The sequence below is a fragment of the Amblyomma maculatum genome, chromosome 4 (assembly GCF_055883805.1).
Source record: "Amblyomma maculatum isolate TAMU_Amacu chromosome 4, ASM5588380v1, whole genome shotgun sequence".
In the NCBI taxonomy this organism is placed as follows: Eukaryota; Metazoa; Arthropoda; class Arachnida; order Ixodida; family Ixodidae; genus Amblyomma; species Amblyomma maculatum.
In genome coordinates, this window is record NC_139347.1 from 78,724,568 (window position 1) to 78,747,006 (window position 22,439).

General features: G+C 49.0%; 1 protein-coding gene across 2 annotated transcripts in view; it reads right to left on the bottom strand.

Annotated features, from left to right (window-relative positions):
- The window catches only part of Shrm (shroom), a 483,537-nt gene that overhangs the window by 45,235 nt on the left and 415,863 nt on the right, over nucleotides 1-22,439 (bottom strand). For both annotated transcript variants that reach the window (XM_084602015.1, XM_084602016.1), the window contains 2 exons: nucleotides 20,703-21,585; nucleotides 19,168-19,496 (listed from right to left, as the gene is read on the bottom strand). In XM_084602015.1, coding sequence (XP_084458141.1) covers nucleotides 19,168-19,496; nucleotides 20,703-21,585 — 1,212 coding nt within the window. The remainder of the gene's footprint in view (nucleotides 1-19,167; nucleotides 19,497-20,702; nucleotides 21,586-22,439) is intronic.

Here is a 22,439-nt window from a genome sequence, read left to right on the forward strand (position 1 = left end):
TTGATGGAGCAAAGAAGAAATGAAGAAAAAATTACTGAAAAAATTCTTCCAGGCTTGCGAGAGCGGTAACGACTAACGACTATATGCAAGCCTTATTTGCATAAATACGAGGCCGCGTAAAAGAAATTATCCTGAACTACGTGCAAATATAAACCGCGTCGCCGACGTTAATGAGCCTAACTTTCAGGCCAAACTGCCACTACGATTACAAGACAGAATACACTACACAGCAGCATGTAATGTGCGTAATGCGTCCTCCTTTGCAGACATCGTTTTTCCATGCTATAGCTGCACATAAAAATTCCAGGCAGCCCGCCGGAAAATCTCTTCTTACTTAAACCACTCGTCTGTTCCTAACTCGGTGCAAACTGTTTGAAAAAAATTAAGCAACTGCCAAGAATAAATTTGCACACCCATGAACGCAAGCGACACTGCGACCGAAGATTCAGATATTTCAAATTCACCGGGGCAGCCAACACTGTGCATACATTTTCGAACCTCAAGCAAAACATTTCTAAAAAACAATAAAAAAAAATGTGCTCGACTTTGGTTCTGTTAAAAAAAATAAAAAAATAAACAGGCGGAGAGAATAACGTTGGAGCGGACAAGCAAATAAATGTCCCCCTTCGTGGCTATAGCTATATACGCCGATGGAACAGACGTTACCAAGACCCGTTCGTTCGCGACAAGTGTGACTGCGTGCATAAAAAGTAGTCACTTTGAATGAGTAACACGCCAGCCTTCTTTACCGGCGCGGCTGCCGAGCGAGCTTTTACGACCAGTGAAATTGATTGCTCAGCCGACGGCGGCTCGCTAGGCGGCGAAAGAGCTGAGGTGTAAGCGCTGCCGGCACGGCTGTCAGCATCGGCGTCACTCTCCGACAGCGGCCACGGTTTATTTCGAGCTCGAACGCAAACTTCCCACCCAGCTCTCCCCAGGCAGTTTCATTCAAAACAGCTAGTGCAGGCTCTGGGACTGCGCCATGGTGATTCATGTCGGCTTGGAAAGGAAAAGAAGAAAAAGAAATGGGGCGGAGTGTTTGGAAAGAAAGCAAGCAGCGATGGGGCAAGGGAGGGGGACGGCGAGAGAGTGCATTGTGCCAAAGCCAAGCGATGCATTTGACGAAGCTCAGCTGTTTCGTACTTCCTGTCTCGCTACAGAACCATGCACTGCCAGGGAACCAAGGGCGACTAGAACGTAACATATATTTTTTTCTTTTCAATTTTATTCCCAATTCCAATTAAATTTTATTTATTAGCAGTGGCAGATTCTGACAGAAGCACGGTCGTGGCGCCATTTAGGTATTAACGAAAACCAAAGGTGATCAAAATGTCCGTAATCAAGGTAAAATTGTTTACGGCACCCCATCCGAGAGCTGACGTTAGCTTGTAAAGTGCCGATTTTCCGAAGCAGCCGAGGCGTGAGAATTGTGTGATTTCAAGGCTATAGCATTGACAGCTACAGTTTTAGATTGAGGTCGAGGGCAGCCGAGCCCCACCCTAGGAAAAACTGAGTAGACGTTCGGTTGCCGAAAGTTCAGTGCACGTTAATTGTATTGCGCAGCTTATGGCTCCTCATAATCAGCACCTCGCCTTAAGCATACGAAACTTGTTCAATTTCTGTCGTATTGCGTGATAGCGTAAGTATAGATAACCAGAGTGCAGGGTTCCGCATGGCAGAAAAGCCGGCGTCATGGCCATGAGCGAATAATCCTGATTGGTCGACAGGACTATGAAGTCACATGACTACGCGCGCGAATTTCAAACATCGCACAGCACTGGGTTAAACGCGACGCTACGCATGGAATGATAGTGAGTCTGACGGGAAATAAAGGTCGTCACATGCCAAGATGCCGCAGTGCACAACGCGATGTCCCATGATAGCATCCACGTTGCGCTGAACCAGGAGGCGTGCTTTATCCGGTTGTCGCAAGCCGTTTTCATATAGATACAATTGTTACCGCTCTATCGGCTGATTGCGCGTGAATTCAATTATGCTGGCGGCGGAAACTGATAACAGTGATAGACTCAGTGGCAGACTGCTTTATCGCGTGGAGCATCAAAGGTGAGGGGCAGCGCACTTTGGCCCCTGTTCTTTAAGGCTCTCTTCCTTGCAGCATTCAGACCGGTTAGTACATCATGCGAATAAACATATTGTTACGGACGAGGAAGGAGGCAGAAGCGGGCAGTGGCGCGGGCAGGAGCGCTCGCGCTAGGCCCGCTAACATTTCATTAAACGTCATCTCACGGTCATCGAACATCTTCTCTCTGTTCCCTGTTCTCCTATATTCATCGGCTTGCCGCTCCGTAACAATATTCTCGCCAAGGCAAGCCCAAGGCAAGCCCAAAACAACGATCGTTACATTAATTTCACCCTCCTTTTTCGTTTACGCGTTACAAAAGAATCGAAATGGCTAAAAGGCGGGTGTACTCGCTAAATTTAAACTAGATCTATGGCTCAACAGGAAAGCTGCTCCCACAACTTTGCCGAGTTCAGATCACTGAAGTGTGTTTCCAGTAAAGCAGGAGCTCGAACGGCAGCCGCAAGTTCGTTAAGGCAACTATATATATCAGGCGTTTCAGCGGACGCTTTACAATATTACTAAAAATAGTGAGTTCAAATTAGAAAAGAAAAAAAAAACTAAACTATTTAACGGAACAAACTCTCATTCGTAGCGGACACGGAATGCTACAAGGCTTCTAATTATCCAGCTAATTAACAAACGAACACCTTCTTGTTAACTTTTTAAATTTTCGCAGTTGGGGTTAGTGCCAATGAAGGGTTGGAAGCATGCGGCAGACCATGCCATATCAATTTTTAAAAGAAAGAAAAACTCGGTTTCTACACCCCAGCAGCGCGAGGAAATTCAACGCTTTTTCCGCACGAAACCGAAACTATATATTACGTGCAGGATTTCGTAGAAAAACGGTAAATACTGAAATATCAGATACGCAAGAAGCCCACAGGAAACCAAACAAACGAAGAGGACGGTCAAGCAATTATATACGTTTATTCACTGTGAGCAACCAGACGGCTCCGCTTTATGATTGCCTGTGCATGGAAAAGCCCGCCTCTAACTTTGCCTAAAACAACGCCCCCGGAGCTTTGAGAAAACACTCACGATTGTTTGCTCTATGCGAATGAAAATACGTCCCAATAAACGAAAGCGCATGTTTTCAACGATCATGCGGAACATCTCAATTCCGTACGTACAGGAAACCACAAACAATCGCGTTAGAGGAACTCAGTCGAAACTATCATCCCGCCGACGGGCTCATAACATTATTGCCGAGAGACATCGAAATTATAAACAAAATACTCTTGCCGATGCACAGAATATGGACATTTTTTATACTTTAAATAGAGATGCATTTTGAGCACGGCATTGAATGCCTATGAATCTGACTCATGCATATAAGCGCCCGTTTGCAAAAACACTGCGCTAGTTTCTAAACCCACTGTACCGGTAGTTTGATATGAAGCGAGAATACAGAAATTATTATTTTTTCCTTCATTCTGTTTGCGTGAAAGTATGAGGCTTGTATCATATATGCAATTTAGATAAACGGGCATGCTGAATCTGCGTTTCGTGAAATTATCCTCATCGTCTCACTAACGCCACGGTCGGCTCATATACTTGGCACATATTCCAAGATCTTTCAGACGTTGCAGAGGAAACAATGGCTGCTGTACTCGAAACAGTGAGAAAAAAGCCTTAGCTTGATGAGCTTGATGCAAATATCCCATCCTTAAGGGAGGAACTACTGCAGTGGGCATGCATGCATGTCAGTGTTTAATTCTATTGTCTTTACGCAAATAAAATGCAAGATACAAGTTCCTAATTTCCATCATATCGTGGTCACTGGCGCCTGCGTTGCAGCAGAAAACTCGAGAAAAGAAAAGAACTTATAAATTAGTGAAACATGTTTTATTGGTGATTATTTAAACAGCTAAAAAATATGGCTCATTGCTATGTGCTTGGATATAATAAAGCTGTGCGCAGTTGCTCAGGCAAATGAAGTAAATCGAAAAATAAAAAAAGAAAATCTCTTCCCCGGCTTCTGAAGTTGCAGCACGCGCACGCTGAAATCGTTATTCGTCACTTTGTTGGTCACCGGATTTTGTTTGGCAAGCAGGAGCCAAAACTGTTGGCGTTTCTACAGTTCGTTTCAAAAGTGACACTTTTGGCACAGAAGAGTGGGGAAAAAAATGGGGGAGAGCAGTACGAAGTTACACCCGCATTTCCGTAGCAGCTTTGGTGACGCAAATCCGTCCGCTTATATGGGAGAGCAGCAATATGGAAAGTATAACCGTCGACAACAGGAGTTCTCTGTCACTTTGTCACCATGCTTTGTCACCATGCAGAGAGCCGCGCTGCACGTCCCCGTATACGTCGGTGTCCCGTTAACTCGTCGCCATTTTACGCACGACGGCGCATCGCAGCGTGCAGGGGACGAATTATGCAACTGAGATCACTGCGCGCGCAGCGACCCGCGCCAACGTCGCCCGGCTCCGTTGTCACCGCGAACGAAACACGAAAACGTGCTCTGGGAGACGGGACTTCCGTCGGGCGCATTATGCATCCCGAACGGGGTCCATACTGCCCTTGCACGCAACCACTCGTGCATACACAGCTTGAATACATGTATACGAATACACGACCGTGTGCAAGCGCTCACATAAAGCAACAGCGAGCGTAATAAGGCCGCCAGGAGGCGAGCGAAAACAAACGCATACATTTCTCGGTACATCTGTGTGCAGCGAACACGCGAAAGTTTCTCCCCGCTTGCACGCATACATTCGAGCGAGGCACTGCGCGTGGAGGGACGCAGATCGCGGCATCTAACAACGCCAAGTCTAGGTGGTGTTGCATGCACCCACGCGATATAGCGCGGAAGGCGCACTACATGTCTCTTGACTGCGGCGACGCTGCTGGCGTCGATGGTGGTGGTTCGAGTAGCGGAGCCATCTGTGGAAGGCCTCGTCGTGTCACTCGGACGGAGTGAGTAAGAACCGCGGCCTTCCCCCAGAGGGGGCGCCCAAATTGGATTAGGCGTGAGGAGCTCGGGCTTGCTCGGATGTCCCCGGAGTGCTCGTGTGGACACGCCGGGTTGGTTGGCGACCAACTTATGAGCCGGGCGTACGCCGCAGGAAGCGCGGCTTGCACGCGCGAGATACAGGGAAGGAAGGACGCCTGTTTGTGTGTGTTTACAGCGGGGACGTCGCGAACCCTCAGGCGAAAGGAGCGCCATATTGAAGCGCGAGGCGTCCCAATATGTAGGCCGAGGACGGAATCCATACTCTGAGCGCAGTGTTTTTCTTGTGCGCCAATACAGTGGCTGGCAGTGACGAGTCAATTCCAAGTTGGCTAGGGAGAAGCTGAGAAAAAGATATATGAAACGGGTCCAGAGCCACTATCCCGCTTTCCAAACAACGGTCGCCGGAAGCCAACGCAACGCGAACATTACGACTATACTATTCACGGAGAACCCACTGATGAACACTTTTGCCGAGCATGTCCGCATACAAGCAACTGCTGCTGTGTCTCATGTTCGTGAGGATCAACATGCAGCCACCAACTGAGCGAGTTTATTCGATATTCGTAGGAGAGACGATGTGTATAATTCACATCTCCCATTTGACTACACTCCATAATAAAGCATCTAACCAGTCAAAACATGCTTGCATTTCTATAAACCTGCGTGATGTAAGAAAACCGCACTGTTTAAAGCGTCGCGGATACCTTTAGACAGCGCCTATACATTCGCGTCAACGCGACGCATTTCAGTGATTTAGTAACCGTGGCGTCAATTCCTTCGCCGCACTGCTTCCCAAAATTAACCGCGTAGGACCGCGAGGCGTCCTTGCCATCATAATAAACTCTTCGCAGCGTCGTCCCTGAAAATAAAAATAAAGGTCGGAATAAGGAAAAGGAAAAACAAGGACAAGTAATAACGCGGCCGAATCCAGAGTGGCTTCTTCTTGTGTTTCGCTCCATATAGCTGCGCACGATGAATATGGACGCTGTTTCCTTTGACGTGCGCTGGAAGGCAAATTGGATTATCGCTCCTGGATGCGACGTAATATCTCGGGAGCCTCTCCCCAATTCCCTCCTCTCCCGTCGTTCAACCTTGCGCCGTCTCGCCAGACTCTTTCGGCGCCATTTACCGTCCGATCAGACGAGCTATAGTTCTGTGTGCTTTGCTATTTTGGGGATCAAAATTGGCCATTTCACCGCAAGGAAGAACGGAGCGACTCTTCCTTATTTTGTACCGCCTAACATTTTCCGCGCGCGTTTACCGCAACTCCTGTTTTGTCCCGGACAGGGAAAGCGATACGAGAGCTAAAGCGCGCTTCTCCCCCATCCACCGCTTTCCATGTCGTTTTCCCCCAAGACTCCAGAGCGAGCGCACAGTCGTAAACGTCGACGTACGGTCGCCGATCATGCTTGCATCGATATAAAAGGCTGAACGACAGCGCGGTACTCTTCCCTCGTGTGTTGCTTGCGGAGAAGAAAACGTCGTTTATCGGTGCGTACCCTGCGCCAACAACAGGACTCTGTACTCTCTATTGATTTATCGGTGACATTGACTACACATACACTACCACCCGAATTTCTCTCCTTCTCTCTCTACCGCTCCCTAAGGACAGTGTTCTCTCTTTTGTCTCCAAGGGAACAAAAGCAAGGCCCGTGTGTCTGTCCGCAGAACGCCAAGAGGAGCTGCGAGAGAGCTGACGCAGGGGCAGTTGACGTTGTCAGCTTGCGACGGCGCATTCGATGGCTCATTGTCGTGGGCGCTTGCTGATAACCAAGCCATTGGAAGCGAGCGCTTGAAAAGCGGAGTCCTGGGTGCGGCGATCAGAATAAGGCCGTGCAAGAGGAAGAGGAAAGGAGATAGACAACCTGACCGCGGCGGTAATCACGATAACCGCATTTGCCGCGGCCTCATTGAATTTGCCCCGAATAATTAGAAGCCGCGGCCTGAGGCGCATGCACCTGCGCGCGCCACTGCTGCGTCGTTGCCATCGACGGCCCTAGCAGCGACCGCGCCTGCCTCCAGGCTCTCCCCGTCCTGTTCGCTACACAACTCTTCCTCGCGCCGTCTCCTCTCTACGTTCCTGCTTCCTTGCCCTTTGCTTTCCAGGTGCCCTCTTCCACTCACTCCTAACTATACTGCTTATTTCCTTCAATTATTTTCCCACAAAAACGTTCCCTTCGTCATCCTTCATCTATTGCCACTTTCCTTCCCTTAATTCCCCACAAAGCGGCGCCAGTCCTTAGCCACCCCTGCGTCGACACCCTCTTCCTTCCTCGCCCTCCCTTTCCAGCAATGGCTCCTTCATCCCCTTTTCCCCATATTCCCTCGCTTGTTCCCTTTCTGCCCGCAAACGGCGTCCTTCCCTTCAGCCCAAGGTACGGTGGCATCCGCATGCGTGCAACCAAGCCACCGCCGGCGTTTGCTCTGGCGACGAGGGTCGGCAGTCGCTGCTTGCATTGTTTGCAGCGCACGCTTCAGGCTGTTACACTCGTCGTCGGCGCAGAGCCACCGCTCGATCAACATCGAAATGCGGCGCATACAGCTTTTTAATTCACTTAACCGTGCGTTTCGCAACGAGTGGACGTGCACGACGCTGAGCGGGTCATGTAACGCGTGCATCCGCCCACACTGCCCGGCAATGATAAAGAGCAGACCTTAGAGAAGAAAAAAAAAATATAGAAGGAGGGGGAGGAGGGGCAAGGTAAACAGCGCGTGCACGGTTTTGTTTGAGACGCACTAGAGGTCAGTGCGGCGGCAGGAATTGTAAACACGAAAGTAAGCGCTGGCTAATTATTTATAATTTCATTTTGAGTTGGACAAAACGCTATAAAAATTTCTGGAGCGCTTCAGTTTGAGCTTCGCAGTCACGCAATTAATTAAGTTAACGCGAAAACACTCCTCGCAAACGCCGACATTACTGCAGAACGTCGCAGTATCTTTCATTCATAGAAGTGCGGATGCTGGTGTTGATAATGTGCTTTAATCTGGTTTACAAACTGCTGTACCTATCTTGTACGGCAGTGATATCAAAACGGGAAAGTAAATATCCCTTCGTCTGCGTTGCAATGACTCGGTTCCAGAAATTTAGATGCGTATGAAAGTTTGACCCCAATAAGTAATGCGAAACATTTAAATGTAGCGTCGCTTATAGGGCCAATGCTGAGTTCAGGCGATAAAGCCGTGCAAGTAATCTACCGTGCATTTCAATCCACCTTACAGCTTTGATGTTGTGTTCTATTTGTACAAACCAAACTGTACCGCACTTCTTGCCAACTATAACATATTTTAAAAAGAGATAACGCTACGGCGACAGCGCATCAATATCAGCAAATCGCAATTGCGTATGAACCGATTAAGAGTTCCTCGTCCTTCCTTACATCGGTTATTAACACGCAAAACAAAATGCGCGCAGGTCTCAACGCGTTACTGCATAGACAATTCAGCACTTCTTCAGGTATGCCTTGAAAAAAAAAAAAAAACGATTGGGTATAGAACACTACTGCTGCTGTGCTAAAGTCTAGCATTAACTTTTAAGGCAAATATATACAAAGTAAAGAAAAATATTCTCTATATATTACCTTAAGCGAAAAAAAAAGAGAACACAGAAAAAAATATTACTGAGTAAAGAAAGACGAATGCCAGAATAACACAATGATGCGGAACACGGAAGATGTCACGGGCGAGCGACAGCAATCGGCAACGGACGAGCCCACTCCAAGAAAAGAGCATCCCGTCTCATCCCGCAACATCATCCAAGGTATCGGCGAGCGGCGAACTCGGGCCCCGTTTTACACGCGACCGATTCTTAAAAAAAGGGCACTCGGGCGGACGCAGAGCGCGAGAAATCCGGGGCCAGGTCCGACGCGAACGCCTCTCGCGAACCGTATTATAGAAGACAGGAGGGAAGAAAGACGGCAGCGGCAAGTTCGCCGGAGCAGATCAGCGGAACGCGTGGAAAAGAGATCCGCGCGTGGAGCATAACAGGAGCGCCGCAGAGGGATGTGAGGCGTGGGTAAGGGGGAGGGAGAGAGATCAGGGGGCGAGGAACGAAAAGCGCAGCCCAGCCGAGCGCGTCCGCCGAAGACACGTCCCGAAACCGATACACACACGCGTTTGGGGAGTAGGCGGGAGAAAGCGGCAGTCTCCCACTGGTGTGCAACACCACGAAGCCTTCCCCTAGTACCGCGTTTTCTCTCTTTACCTGGGAATAATAAATTTTTCAGCGCAGGCACTCAGGAGAGCCCTGGAAAAATGCTCGAAAAAAAAAAAGGGAAAGAAAGGAGCGTATACGGCAGAGGCGACTAAAAGCTGCACAAATCGGGAATCCGTGTTTATAATTCAGCACTTCGCTGCAGATACATTCCTAGGCGAAGGGTGATGCTGTGTGAAACTTTCGTTGAATGTTCACATGTCCCCGCGTTATCGAGAGGAACCCGAGCTGAGCTGCAGTGGAGGAGCTGTTTGATGTGAAAGAGCGGTGAATACTTTCAGAGCGCTGAAAATGCCATGCTGCCCTGCGGCCTAGCCAGAGAATACTTCCAGAAGCGTGAAGCCGCCGCCTACCATCTATTAATATTTGCTGTTTATTCGAACAGCACCTGGAACAGTGTTTCATCATTTATAAGGTAAGAAGGTGCCGAAGATTGCTGTTTACAAACGTTTCAGGCTGTGAGCAAGGAGCGGACACGTATGGGAATGGATCGAATGGAGCTAGTGGGCGCTGATGCGAACTGACAATCAAGCAAAAGCGAAGAATCAATTTTGTCACCAGCACCAAGCCCGCAGGTCTGCACTCATCTATACGCAGGGTAGCAACACTCTCTATAATATATTAGTAAACTGAAGTCGCCGATGCCTGCACAGATGGTGATGAAGGAACCATTTGAAATATTGGAGCCAATTTGAATTTGGACTCTACCTGTCCTTCAGGTATAAGCGGTGTGGCTAACGCGTACGCTGTGGTCTTCGGACGAAAAAAAGAAATGCAAGGGACGTTAGACTCCCCCGAGCTTCCGATGTAGAATTTCCAAAAATAACTGTCACGAAAATCACTTATTCCGCTAGCCGATGCTCTTCATGACTCACTCGAAAGCCCCGCCGGCCAAGTAAGCGAACCAAGTGAGCAAAGTGGACCCTTACTATTGCATGCTTTGACGGGCGCAGCGCTTCACCGGCGTCTCGATCCGCTTTACGGTTTGCCGGGCCTCAGTCAGACAAAGAAGCTGAGACGTTCGAACCTATGTGCGAGGGTTGCGAACACGCGGCGAGGGTTGCGAACACGCGGCTTCCTATAACTAGTGTTTCACTTAAGCCATTCTAGCTAAGCTAGTCATTTTCAAGGGCGCGCTGAGCTCCTCAAGAAACGTTTTAACTAAATTCTCGTTGCTATAATTAGGATCCCGAAGGGGTTAAAACAAACCGTTCAGCTCAACTGCAGGAATGCAGTCATACCTTCCACTAATCAGTAATAATTCGGCAGGAATCTTAGGTGCGATGTAATTAAGCAATCACAGAAGGCATGCAGGCAAGCATAGTTCCAGCGGTTCACGATACACACAACTGAGCGGTGCTCAGAAAGGGCCTGCACCGTCAGCTATGCGACGAACTGAGGAAAAGCCGCCCATTCCGGGGGCGCACATACAGCACCGTCGAGGGAGGGGCGCACGCGGACGGCGCCGAGTTTCGGGAGGCGGCGAGCAGTGTTGGGAACGTAGGGGAGAGCGACGGCAGCGAACGAGTGCGGGCCCGTTCATCGCCTTTCCTTCTGGCTGGCTGCGCTCCGGTAGATAACCGCATTAAAACGAGCGCCCGAGAAATGAGGCGAAAGCAAGGCACGGCCGCCATCCATCACGGCGCTCCCCTGCTCTCTCGCTTCCTATAACGTTGCTCACGGAATCCTGAAGTCTCTCTCGTTCACCGGCGCCGTTCGCCGCCTGGGCCGAGGAAGAGTTTGGAGCGCCGGTACGTTTTCCAGTGTTTAGCCACCTCTGCGCCTCCTCCCCCCTCCCCCTTTACCTTTTTTCCCTTTGGGAACAAAAGGTTTTCACTTCGGTTGCGCGGGAGTCGACTGTGACTAACGGCGGAACGTAGATGAAGGGCCTCATGGGGCTCGGAGTGAGAGCGTACAGTTGTATAGCGTACGAAAAGAGCATTCTTGACAGCTTCGTTCTGCCGCTCTCGAAGTCTACGAGGCGGCACCACTAACGGTGTTTGGCTACTGGTCGACTATACGTGCGTCTCCTTCATCCGTGCGTGACACGCTTGTACTTCAAGGTTACGCGAGTGCTTTGAAATATTTAACAAAGTTGACGGAGCGCCTTGTCTTTATATTCGTAAGAACCTCTCCCGAAATTCATCATCGGTGCCGGTATGAAACCGCGAAAACCGATTGTTTTGTCGTTCAAGCAGACGCCGTGGTAAAAAGCAAACATATACACGAGAGTCCATCCCTGTAATTTTACGGAATATGTCCATCATGAAAATATCACTAGGACACCGTGGGCTCTTTGATGTCGGGCTATAAGTTGGAGGCGTTGTACGAAATGATATGGTGCACACAAGCAGTACGTATTCGCAGTCCCCACAGAGGGATTATGGCCAGGATCCAGCGCCATGAAATGGATTTGAATGCACTTGCGCAAAACGCGAAAGTGCACTCTTTCGATTGCGATTGTAACATCAGCCTAAAAGATTAAAAAAAAAAAAAAACCGGATAAGCTCCATAAGAAACGCTGGATATACCGAAACCCCCGTCCTGAGTGAAAAAAAAAAAAAGGAAAAAAGAGAAACTAATGAACAAGGAAGGAAAATACATGGGGGTGTGCAGGTCAGTCCAAGATGTTTGATCAGGCGTAAACAAAGCGAACGAACAAGGGTTTCAATGCGAACTAGTTTATCTAGGAATACATTCAAAAGTCCCAATTTGCGGGCTGAACGCAGCTTTTTACAGTTCACGTCTTCCAGCTCTCTTTCTATAGCTTCTTTTCGGCAAAGTGACCGAGCTGAGACTCGGCGTTTCCACTGACCCTTCTGATTGTTGCCTTGCTTCCCTGCAGTATTTTTAATAAGAGAGCATAAGAAGCCCCATCGGGTAAAAACGCGGATATCGGTCACATAATTCCCAAGACTGGAACTGATGTTACCAGACCGGTGATAGCTACAGGTTTCGTTGTATCTTCCATGGAGTTTCTTAGCATTACTTGGAAGGAAAGCTGCAGTCACCATCTATGCGAATTTTTTAAGGCGAAGGTTCCGCGATTGAGGGGTCATGAACATTTTTCACAAATGTTTCACAAGCATACGGGACCCAGGGAGGTCTGGGTTATCAGTTGCCAGACACCCGCTGGCATGCATTTTCGCGAGGATGGGTGACTTTCAGCGAAGAAAACGGAAGAGCTACCAAGTGCTGTCCAGAGACATTTTGACTCCATATAGTCACCTGTAGACACCTTCAGAGAAACATTTAAACAACTCTAGATGATCCAAAATGTCTGGTTGGGTGCAGACAGGCGCGTAAGAGTCCGACAAGGCTACCGTGAAATAGACCCGAAACGCGGTTTAAAACTATTTAGTTCTAATGCTGTCGCACTGCCAACACACAGTGTAATTAGGCGCCCCTGTGAACGCTTGCTGCCGCAGACAAACTCTGAAATACTATTCCTATACTTGACCTCAGTGGGCTTTTGCTGTCTATAGTGCTCTATTAAGTGTAACGCTGCGGTGGTAGCGCGATCAATGGCGACACTGGAGCACGCACGTCATTAAATTAGATTCCTAACTCTTCCACTACCTCCATCTCTCTCCTTACGCTTTCTCCTTCCTCTTCCTGAAAGCAATACATCCGTTCAGAACATTCTTCTTTTGTGCATATTGCCCCCCCCCCCCCCCCCCATCATCCCCCCCCCCCCCCTCTAAATCTCTGGTATAATTACCATTACTATTATTATACCGCCAGGCTTTTCCTGTTATTGTCCAGACTGCAGCGCCCGTTGCGCAACAAACCAGCCCGACGTTACGCAGCTTCTGATAATCCGGCAACCGCGGGGTCCACTCCGGACACTTCCAGAAATGAGTGCTGCAAGGATTTCGAAGCGCAGCCGAGGGCGTTCTGTATAGCATAGGCAGTCTAACAGTTCATCCTCCTAAGGGATATATATATATATATATATATTTTTAGCGTTCTCCACACACAAAAAAATTTAACGAAGCGTGTAGCGAAGTGCGCACTATACACAGTGACCCTCCTAGAAAACGCAAGCTCTAACGGAGAGCAGCAGGCACGAAGCGGCCTCCGGCGCTGGCTGGCCAAGCGAGGCCTTGGAGCGCCCAGCGCATTTCCATTATCCAGAGCGGGCGCCCTATCTCGGCAGCACGATTTTCCCAGCGGCCCCGAGACGGCGCCAGCGGCAGCGGCAGGTCGTTTTTCTCGGCGCCGCGTGAACGAAGGAGCGGTCCTTTATCAATTTCCAGGCGCGGTGCGCTGGCGCGTGCGGCTGGTACTCCGGTAATTACAACCGGGGTGCCTGTATATTTACGCAATAGCGGGTACTGTACGCACTCCGCTGGGACTGCGCGTGTTTGCCTACACATGAGCGGTAAGTCAAATAATCCGAGGGAAGAAAGAGCGGCTGGCCAGTTTTAGTGGGCGGAACTTTCCTGGCAAGCATAATAAAGAAAAAAAAAAATAACAGGAGGGCCTCCCTGCGAGCCGAGCGCGCACCTTCGCATCAACGTGTTATCAGTCGTGTCGGTCTTCGGCCTTTTGCAGCGGTCTTTCTTTATCGGCAGAAGGAGTAAACTTTGTGTTAAGAAGAACGATTCTCAGTGAAGACGAACGAGAACGCAGATCTATCACCCCCTCCCCCCCCCCCCTTTTTTTTTTGCTTTTTGTTTTTTATCCCTGCGATACTAGACCGAATTCTGTTCAAGCGAGTACTACGAAGGAAAGATGAGAAATCAAGAATACTTTCTACACATCACGATTGGTGGTGAGAACACATAAATATGTAACAAAAGTGGAAATTTTTTATAATAGCAATTTAACCCTCACGTTTACCACACAGGCACGAAAGTTTCTTTGCAACAGCGTCCTGCCGGGTATTTTGGGCTGCCGCGACTAGGAATCAAACCCGCGGCCTTCAGTACAACCACATATGTTCATGGGCCAGTTACACAAGTTGCCGAAGCGCAATAGGTACTTCTTTGGCGGTGCATTAACGAAGTTTATTATTATTATTTTTTTTTTTTGGCAGAATTCACTGCATCGGCTTTTGCGCACGTTCAGATAAGTGGAATCAGAATTCAGAAATGGACGCAGTTAACTAAAATAAACACGTTTCGTGTTTAAACTAACGAAACTTATTCAGTAAAATTAACTCAATCAATACAAGCAATCCAAGAATCGCATCAAACCGAACAGTATTCAAGAACATACCCGTGTAACGTATAATACCCTGTCCAAGTAAAGCCCGCTGAGTACAACATGGCGTTAAAGGCAAACATGATGCAAATTTCATCAAAATAACTTATCAGGCTGCACAATGTAAATTTTTAAAAGACATATTCGAAAAGCACAGGTTACTTTTGTCACAAAAATATATATTCGTGAGTAAAAGCTCCTCATGACATCTTTAGTTTCTTACAAGCCTGACTCACTTTTCTATATAATCTCCGTTCATTTCTAAGGCCTTTTCGTAAGGCTGCACTAGCTTCTTTAATCCCTCAGCACAGAAGTACCTCCCTTTCTTCTTGAATTGAACTGATTAACAGCGGTTGTCTTGATTTCCATGCCATTTTCAAACCGCTGTCTACTAAGCCACAGTTTCACACGGGAGATGAGGAAATTGTCGATAGGTGCAAGGACTGTACCTCAGTCGGGAATGTAGGGCGGTTTTTAAATATTTTTGACCAAAATATCGAATCTTCTCTTTGGTAAAAGCAGTGATGTGAGGCCGCATGTTGTCATGGAGGACGCCGATTCCAGGAGAAAGTTTCCGGCGCCGTCGATTTTCGATCACACGTCTCAGTCTGGCGAGCGCCACGTAGTGCGCGTCAGCTGTAACCGTAGTCCTACATCTAATTAAACCAACCAAAGGAGCGCCCTTTTCTTCCCAAGAAAGGGTAGCCATAATTTTCCGACACAAGTAAAAAGGCTGCTTGATATTTTCTGGCTTTGGTAAAGTTGAATGACGTCACTACAACGACTGTCGTTTTGCACCTGAGCTGGTGTAGGTAACCAACCTATCATCGCTTGTAGCCGCATCCGAGCTTTTCCGTAACAGTAGTATGAATACTGGTGCGTCCAATAAGAGAGAATTAATCGTCAACCCTCTATCAAATCGTAGTTGTTCTTCCACTTGTTTAACGATTGCTTCGGCCTGGATACTGCGCTTGCCACTCCGCTCTTCATCGCGAACATTTGCGAGGACTTTTTAAGGCGAAAGCCTTTCTAGGCTCATGGAACGAAATCCCGTGCGCGAGAGTTGTGCGCGAGATTCCACGGGATTCGTTCTTGTCCAGCGTTTCTGTCATCCGCAATATCACACTTGAACGCGGGCCAAGGAACGCCATGTGGCAGGAGCTATGGTGTACCGTCCAAACTCACGCCGGAGAAAGTGTGACAGATACTGCGCCTTTCCTGTCCTGTAAACCGATCATAATTATATTGTTACGGACGAAGGAGGAAGAAGAGGGCAGTGGCGCGGGCAGGAGCGCGCGCGCTAGGCCCGCACACAGATTCATTAAACGTTATCTCACAACCATCGAGCATCTTCTCTCTGTCCTTTGTTCTACTGTTGTCATCGCTTGCCGCCACGTAACATTTGGTTGGAGGTGCGGCGTATGTCATCCCCATTTTCGCCTTGGAGCATCGACGCCATCTGTGAACCGGGGACCGTTGACCGAGGGCCCAGGGACATCGCCGAGCAGCTTCGCCCCAGCCCTTCAAGCCCAGACCTAACCAACTACCACCGCCCAGCCCCCAGCCTGGACCTGATGACAAGGAGAAAGACACATCAACGAGAACCGAGACGAAGAACACGAATGACCCGAAGGAACCGATGGACACGAACACGCAACCCCCGCCCAAGCCGCCCGACGTGACCTCGAGCCATCGGTCCCATGGACTCTGATGACGGGTGGTTGACAACTCCAGGGGAGGCGCGGATCACCCACGCATCAGAAATCGTGCCGGCAAGCCGTTCTATTCTTACTTCTTCCTCTTCTTCAAGCATCCAGACACGCCCATCACCATGCCATGGAATCATCAACGGTAAACTTCCTCGTCTACGATCGGGACGATCGCTCGGTGGCCCCGGTCATGTTACGGACGAAGGAGGAAGAAGAGGGCAGTGGCGCGGGCAGGAGCGCGCGCGCTAGGCCCTCTCACAGATTCATTAAACGTCATCTCACGACCATCGAGCATCTTCTCTCTGTCCTCTGTTCTCCTGCTGTCACCGCTTGCCGCCACGTAACAATATGTAGTAATGCAACGAACGCCAATAAGAGGCAAACGATGAGATACAAGTGACAAGAAAGGAAGGGTAGGCTTTCGCCATTGTCTCTTAAAATACATATAAGAGACCACCTAATATTGAAGTCTCAACATCGCTACCAAACGTTTACTTATCCTTTTACTGCAGCTCCGTAAACTAGGCTCGATTCCGGATAAATATAGGAAAAGATAATTATTTTTCACACAAAAATCTAATCACAGCACGCACTTCGATATGACAGGAGGACATTTTTGCCTGCATTCACCTACCGGCACCACGGCGCTACATGCGTGCAATTTGGTTCTGACTCTTCAATGTTCAAAAAATGAGCAAACGCCCCTCACGCTTCGAATACGCTTCGCACTTTCTATTGCGAGGTTTAATGATGGTTTTGCTTAGACTTACTAAAGCATCGATATTCGTTTTCCCACGTCCTACACCTCCGGTCAATGTTTCGGTACAGTAATCCGTCCTCTTGTTGCTCACACATGCAAAGTGTTGATGAAGAGAAAAAAAAGGGCGGCCAAAACGGGGAATCTGAAGCGAATGTAACAGTGCAAAGCAGGCTTTCTTGTCTTAAGCGAATTTCTGGACAAGCGCGGCGTTTTAGCGCAGTGCTAATGCGTTTCCTCTCCAAGGCCGCTTCCCAAGCTCGACGCACTTCAAAGAAGGAAAGTACGGCGTCCGCTCCTTCAAGCGCAGGTAGTACACCTACATTCCGCTCGGCAGAGGGCGGTGCAAGGCGTGTCAGTCCAAGAACCGCTTCACGGCTGGGCCATAGAGATTGTCACGCCATGAATGTTTAAATTCGCCCGAGAGCCCGAGCCCCAGCTTGTCGCACGCTTGCAGGCGGCAAACTCAATTGCCGTCAGGCGGAGCTGCTGGCTGGAAACACAACCTTGCGCCGCCGTGTCCGCCGAAACCATTATATATGCACGCAGGCCCTAGCGGCAGCCTCCATTAGCGCGGAAACTCAATTTAACTGGGAGCCCAGCAAGCGAAACAGAAGCAAGAAAATTGAATCCAACACGCGCAGGGGACAAGCGTGTCGACTAAAACCTTGCCGGTCCAGCTGCATAAAAAAATAATAAGATACTTCTCGCCGCACAGCAGCCTCCTGGGCAAATTTCCACCCCATCAAAGGCGACTTGATGAACAGGCTTCGCTGGCAGTGGAAGATAGACGAATTGCCTGAGAAATTGCACAGGGCTCCGAGGCCTGTTTCTTCTTCCATGCTTCGCGCGACCGAAAGAAACACAAAAATTAAGAACAGAGCCTTGACTGCATTTTAGAATTAAGCGGCATCCAATCTATTTTATATTACCTTAAAGCGCGCAAAATGAGAGCACACGTGACATCATTATGCAGGCATTCCAAATCCTCCACCTGCAACACGCAAGCTGGCCTTTGTTATAGTAGCAATTAAGGCCACAAATTTGCAAAAATGTCACACATATCAAGTATATCAAGTGGATACTATTATTCGCGTGCTTTACAGGCGCAGAATGTTTGTGAGGTAAAAAAAAAAAAAAAAAAGATGTGAATAAGGCTTACTGACGAGAAATAAGATACGAGGCAGTAGTTTAATTTAGTTAATAGATTTTACGTCCCAAAGCGACTCAGGCTATGATAAACGCCCGTAGTGGAGGGCTCCTGAAATTTAGATCACCTGGGGTTCTTTACCGTGCACTGACATCGCACAGCACAAGGGCGTCTTGCTTTTCGCCTCAACCAAAAAGCGGTCGCCGAGGCTGGGATTCGATCCCGCATCCTTAGGAGCAGTAGTAGAGCGCCCTCACCACTAAATCACCCCGGCGGGGCGCGAAGCAGCAGGTGCGTATAGAAACTGAATTAACGTACGTGAAGCCGCATATCTGTTAGTATAGCCTTGGACAGAAATGATTGTCTCGCTGTTTATCGCCGCCTCCAATAGCTCGAGAAACTCTGAGAATATTGACCTTGTGCTTCCTTGCTTTATTTTGCTTTAGGAACACTTAGATCGGTTCAGGGTTTGCGTAGAACTTAGCGGAATACTACGCGTTTGAGTCGGCATCGATTATCATTGTCTCCGAGTATAACGACAACATTATACTTGCTTTAATTCAGTCTTGCAATTTAAGGGCTTGTGATATCTTGTTATTTTATTTTATTTTCTTCTCGTGCAAGCGTTTCACGAAAGCAGTGGACCAAGTCAAATATGCATCCTTCTAGAAAATGCTGCTACGACCTGAGTGGTGACTGCGCTCACCGAAGACTCTGCCAAGTGCTGCCGGTGGATATTACAACTCGCAGATTCAGAAATATCTACCTTTGATAGCTGTAGGCTGTAAACCACGTTATTGTCATTTTTTACCGCTTCTCTAGCGCCATAGTGGGTTTCAGGGTGTTTTAATGACCACGCCGTGGACGGTATTCAATGTATAAATTCGAGTACGAATAGCATACACACACATACGCATAGGTATAATTTACGCTAAATAAATAGTCTTCGCAGTGCGCGCGAATTCCTGACGTCAGACTAAATATCTTGACGATTCAATGCCATGCAAAATTATTGTGTTTAGCGTGCGTAAACACTCGCGCGCTATTTCAAAACTTCCCAGGGCGATACTCATAGTGACGTGCCCAGGACTCACCTAGGGTCCGTGGTGTCGCCTTCCTGGACGGCGGCAGAGCCCGGCTGCTGCTGCTGCTGCGCCACGTGTTCGAGGTCTTCGGGCGGCGGCGGCAGGGGCTCGTCGTCGTCTTCAGCGGGCAGCGAGCAAGTGTCTCCCTCGCGGGTGGCCGGCGGAAGCGGAGGCGGCGAAGGCAGTGGCAGTTCGGGGCTCGAGCACAGGCTCGTCCACGACACCGGCCGCAGGGTTGCCGAGGCGTTGGCTCCGACGCATGCGTCGCTCGAACTCGCAGCGACGCGCCCGATGGGCTCGGGACGCAGCAATTCCGCGTCTCCCGGACACGGTGCGCCCTGCGGCCAGATAACAGTTAAGCTAAACACGTGGAATAATTTCGTTGCATCTTAACGTCAAGCAGTAGCAATGTGCGATCAAGTTTCTGAACTGAACATGAAGTGCTACATTTACTTCGAGTGGAAGCAAATAGTAACGAGCAATATTCGAAGTTTTCGGATTACCAATGAAGTTATTATAAAAGAAAGCAATGCAATGAGACTTTTATAGAAATAAAATCAACGAAATGCCTTTCTTTCGTACCCACACAGAACGTTCGGAGAGATCCTGGTAAGCTGGCTTTTCCGCAAAGACATGCATGATGAGGCAAAGCCACATTTACAGGAATGTTCACAGCGATGCTTAGTTTGGTCAAGTGTTGAGCCCTTTTTGGTCTGCGAAGTCGGGTGCGGATATATTTACTGTTTGCGCCATGCCACCATCATGAGTAAGAGGAGTTCCTGAGATGCAGGAAATGAGTTCTCAGAACAGGTATTCTGCTTCCTCCACAGCAGCGCATAGTGTCTGTTTGGTCAAGAGGCGAGGATAGTAAGCACTCAGCTTAAACTATTATCGTAATTCATGATTTAGATAAGGTACTTGCAGGGACTGTTAATATTAGTTGTGATGCACAAATCGAGACTGGCATTACATCGACAAAGAATAAGCCAAACACATATTGCAAGGCTGTTTACTAAAATTTCGCATACGTTTACATTTCATTTCATACAAATAGCGGGAAACGGCTACTTTCGAGCATAGTTTATTTATTGCATGCTGTCAGGTTATTTTTTCTAGAGTTCGGTGACGGTGCGAGTAGGGCGGCGTATCATATCAGCAGATCGTGGAAATTTTGTGGTGATGAATTTTCTCAACATTAACAACGTGAAACGTGACTTCACGCTGAACCTAATGACATAATCGAAGATTTCAGCGTATCGTTATGGCACAGCGATACTAATAGCGCAACCATAAGGCGCTGGCTGTGTATGTAAACACAACTCGCGTGCGTAAGCGGTACTCAAAGCCAGGCAGACGCATGCCAAACCTTTTCGCTGCTAGCAAACGCTTTAGGAGTAATAAAAATTGTCGCGCGCTAGAAGCTACGTCATTGTACAGGGAAGGTATTAGCTGCATTATGCTGCAATTATAAGTCAAACTGCTTTAACGCCGAGGAAAGCCAAGCCAAGTGCGTACCTTTAGAACAGAGTAAACACTCATCTTACCGTTCGCGCCAGAGTCACGTGACTGGCGATGCGGTCCGTGATCCTCTGCAGTTCGGATTCGTCGTCGACGCCGTTCTCGTCCGGAGCCGCGGTCGCAGCCGCTCCCGCGCTTCTCTTGGGCGGTGGTCGGGGCGGCGGCTTCGGCTCGGACGATGGACTCCTCCTGGGCGGTACAGCAGGCGGCAGAGCAGGGAACCCTAAGCCGCTCGGATTCGCTCCTCTTTCCAACAAATCGGCGCCTCGGGCAGGCTCCTGGATCCGAACGTCAAGTCCCTTCTCTTGAACTCTGTCGAAAAATTTGTCCTGGCTCTTCCTGGCGGGCTGCGAACAACGAGCGTCTTCAGTAACCTGTGGATACCTTTCGTCCGGTGCCTTCTTATACCGCGACCTCGGACTACCGCTAGAGCGCGGGGTATGTGTTCTGTCCTGTGCATTGCCACCATCGCCTCTCTCTTGACTACGCTCGTTTCCACCGTGGTGTAGTGCGAGGTGAACCGGCGTCACCTCTTTCGGGTCAGGCAGCGCAGACATGATGTCAGACCTGCGACTATGCTGCGTCACCAGGACGGGGCTGTTGCCGTTGTTGTTGCTACTGCAGTTGGCCACCCTGGACTCGAGCAGCTTCTCTGGCACCCTGTCCAGGAGTTTGTCTTGCGCCCTGCGGTCAACGAAAGCAGGCTTGCTTATCTGGGGCACCATGTCCACCACGCTGTCCCTCTTCTCGACCGGAGGTCCGCCACTGTCGCCAGCGGTCTTGCTGCTCGCGGGAGCCACGGCGAGTGTGACGCCTTCGGAGGTGAGCAGCTGCAGCGCGGGCGTACCCCGGTCCTGGAGTCGCACCTCTCGCAGCTGGGCCTTCCGTCCACCGCTCACCGAGGGCCTTCTGGAAAAGGGAAAAAGGCATTCGCTCAGTAAACTTTCCCAGAAGGATATACTATTTATTTAACGCGTTACAGGCCCAGTTCTGCAGAGAGACAATTGAGCGAGCTTGCGAGCGAGATAGGGCTTTGAGCGGTGACTACTTCGGGATTGGAAAAAGTTAATTTCTTCAGTCTTCTACGCCGTTCGCTAGCAGGTACTCTCCTTGGCTTCCATGTCGAGCGCGTCTAACTTCACCGGCGTTCTATAATTCATTTACAGGAAAAGAAAGGCGCAGCATCTGTCACTCGAGGGAAGGCAAGAAGCGCCGCCCGGCGGCGTTGGATCGCACTCGTTCCCGCCCAGAGTTAATATTAAAGGTATGCAGGAATTCTCTCCTTTATTAGGTTATTAAAAGCCTTACTTGTCGATAATGAGCCTCAACACACAGCTATATATACCTAAACCAGACGCATATTTCCAGTCCTGTGGGAAATCAATCCACAAAATCACCGTTGACGATGCCATAAACACAATCAATTCCGCGCCAGCGCAGTCAGACATTCATTTTACGACAGAACCACTGTGGTTTAAGATGCAAATAAATAAATAAATAAAAAAATAAAGAAAAGAAACGAAAAGAAAAACCCTGTTGCAAGTCTGCCCACACCAGTCAGGTACACACGTTATATAAGTACCGGCGAGGTCCGCATTACGTCCGACAGGGCCACTAGCTCGATTGATTACGCCTCCCTTTTGGTCACACGAAGCGAGAAAGAAAAAGCTGCTGGCGGACGATTCGATGCTCGGTAGTGTGAAATAATAAAGCAAGTGGGCACGGGCTAAAGAGGGAAAGATGGGCTTATCTCACTCAACGGG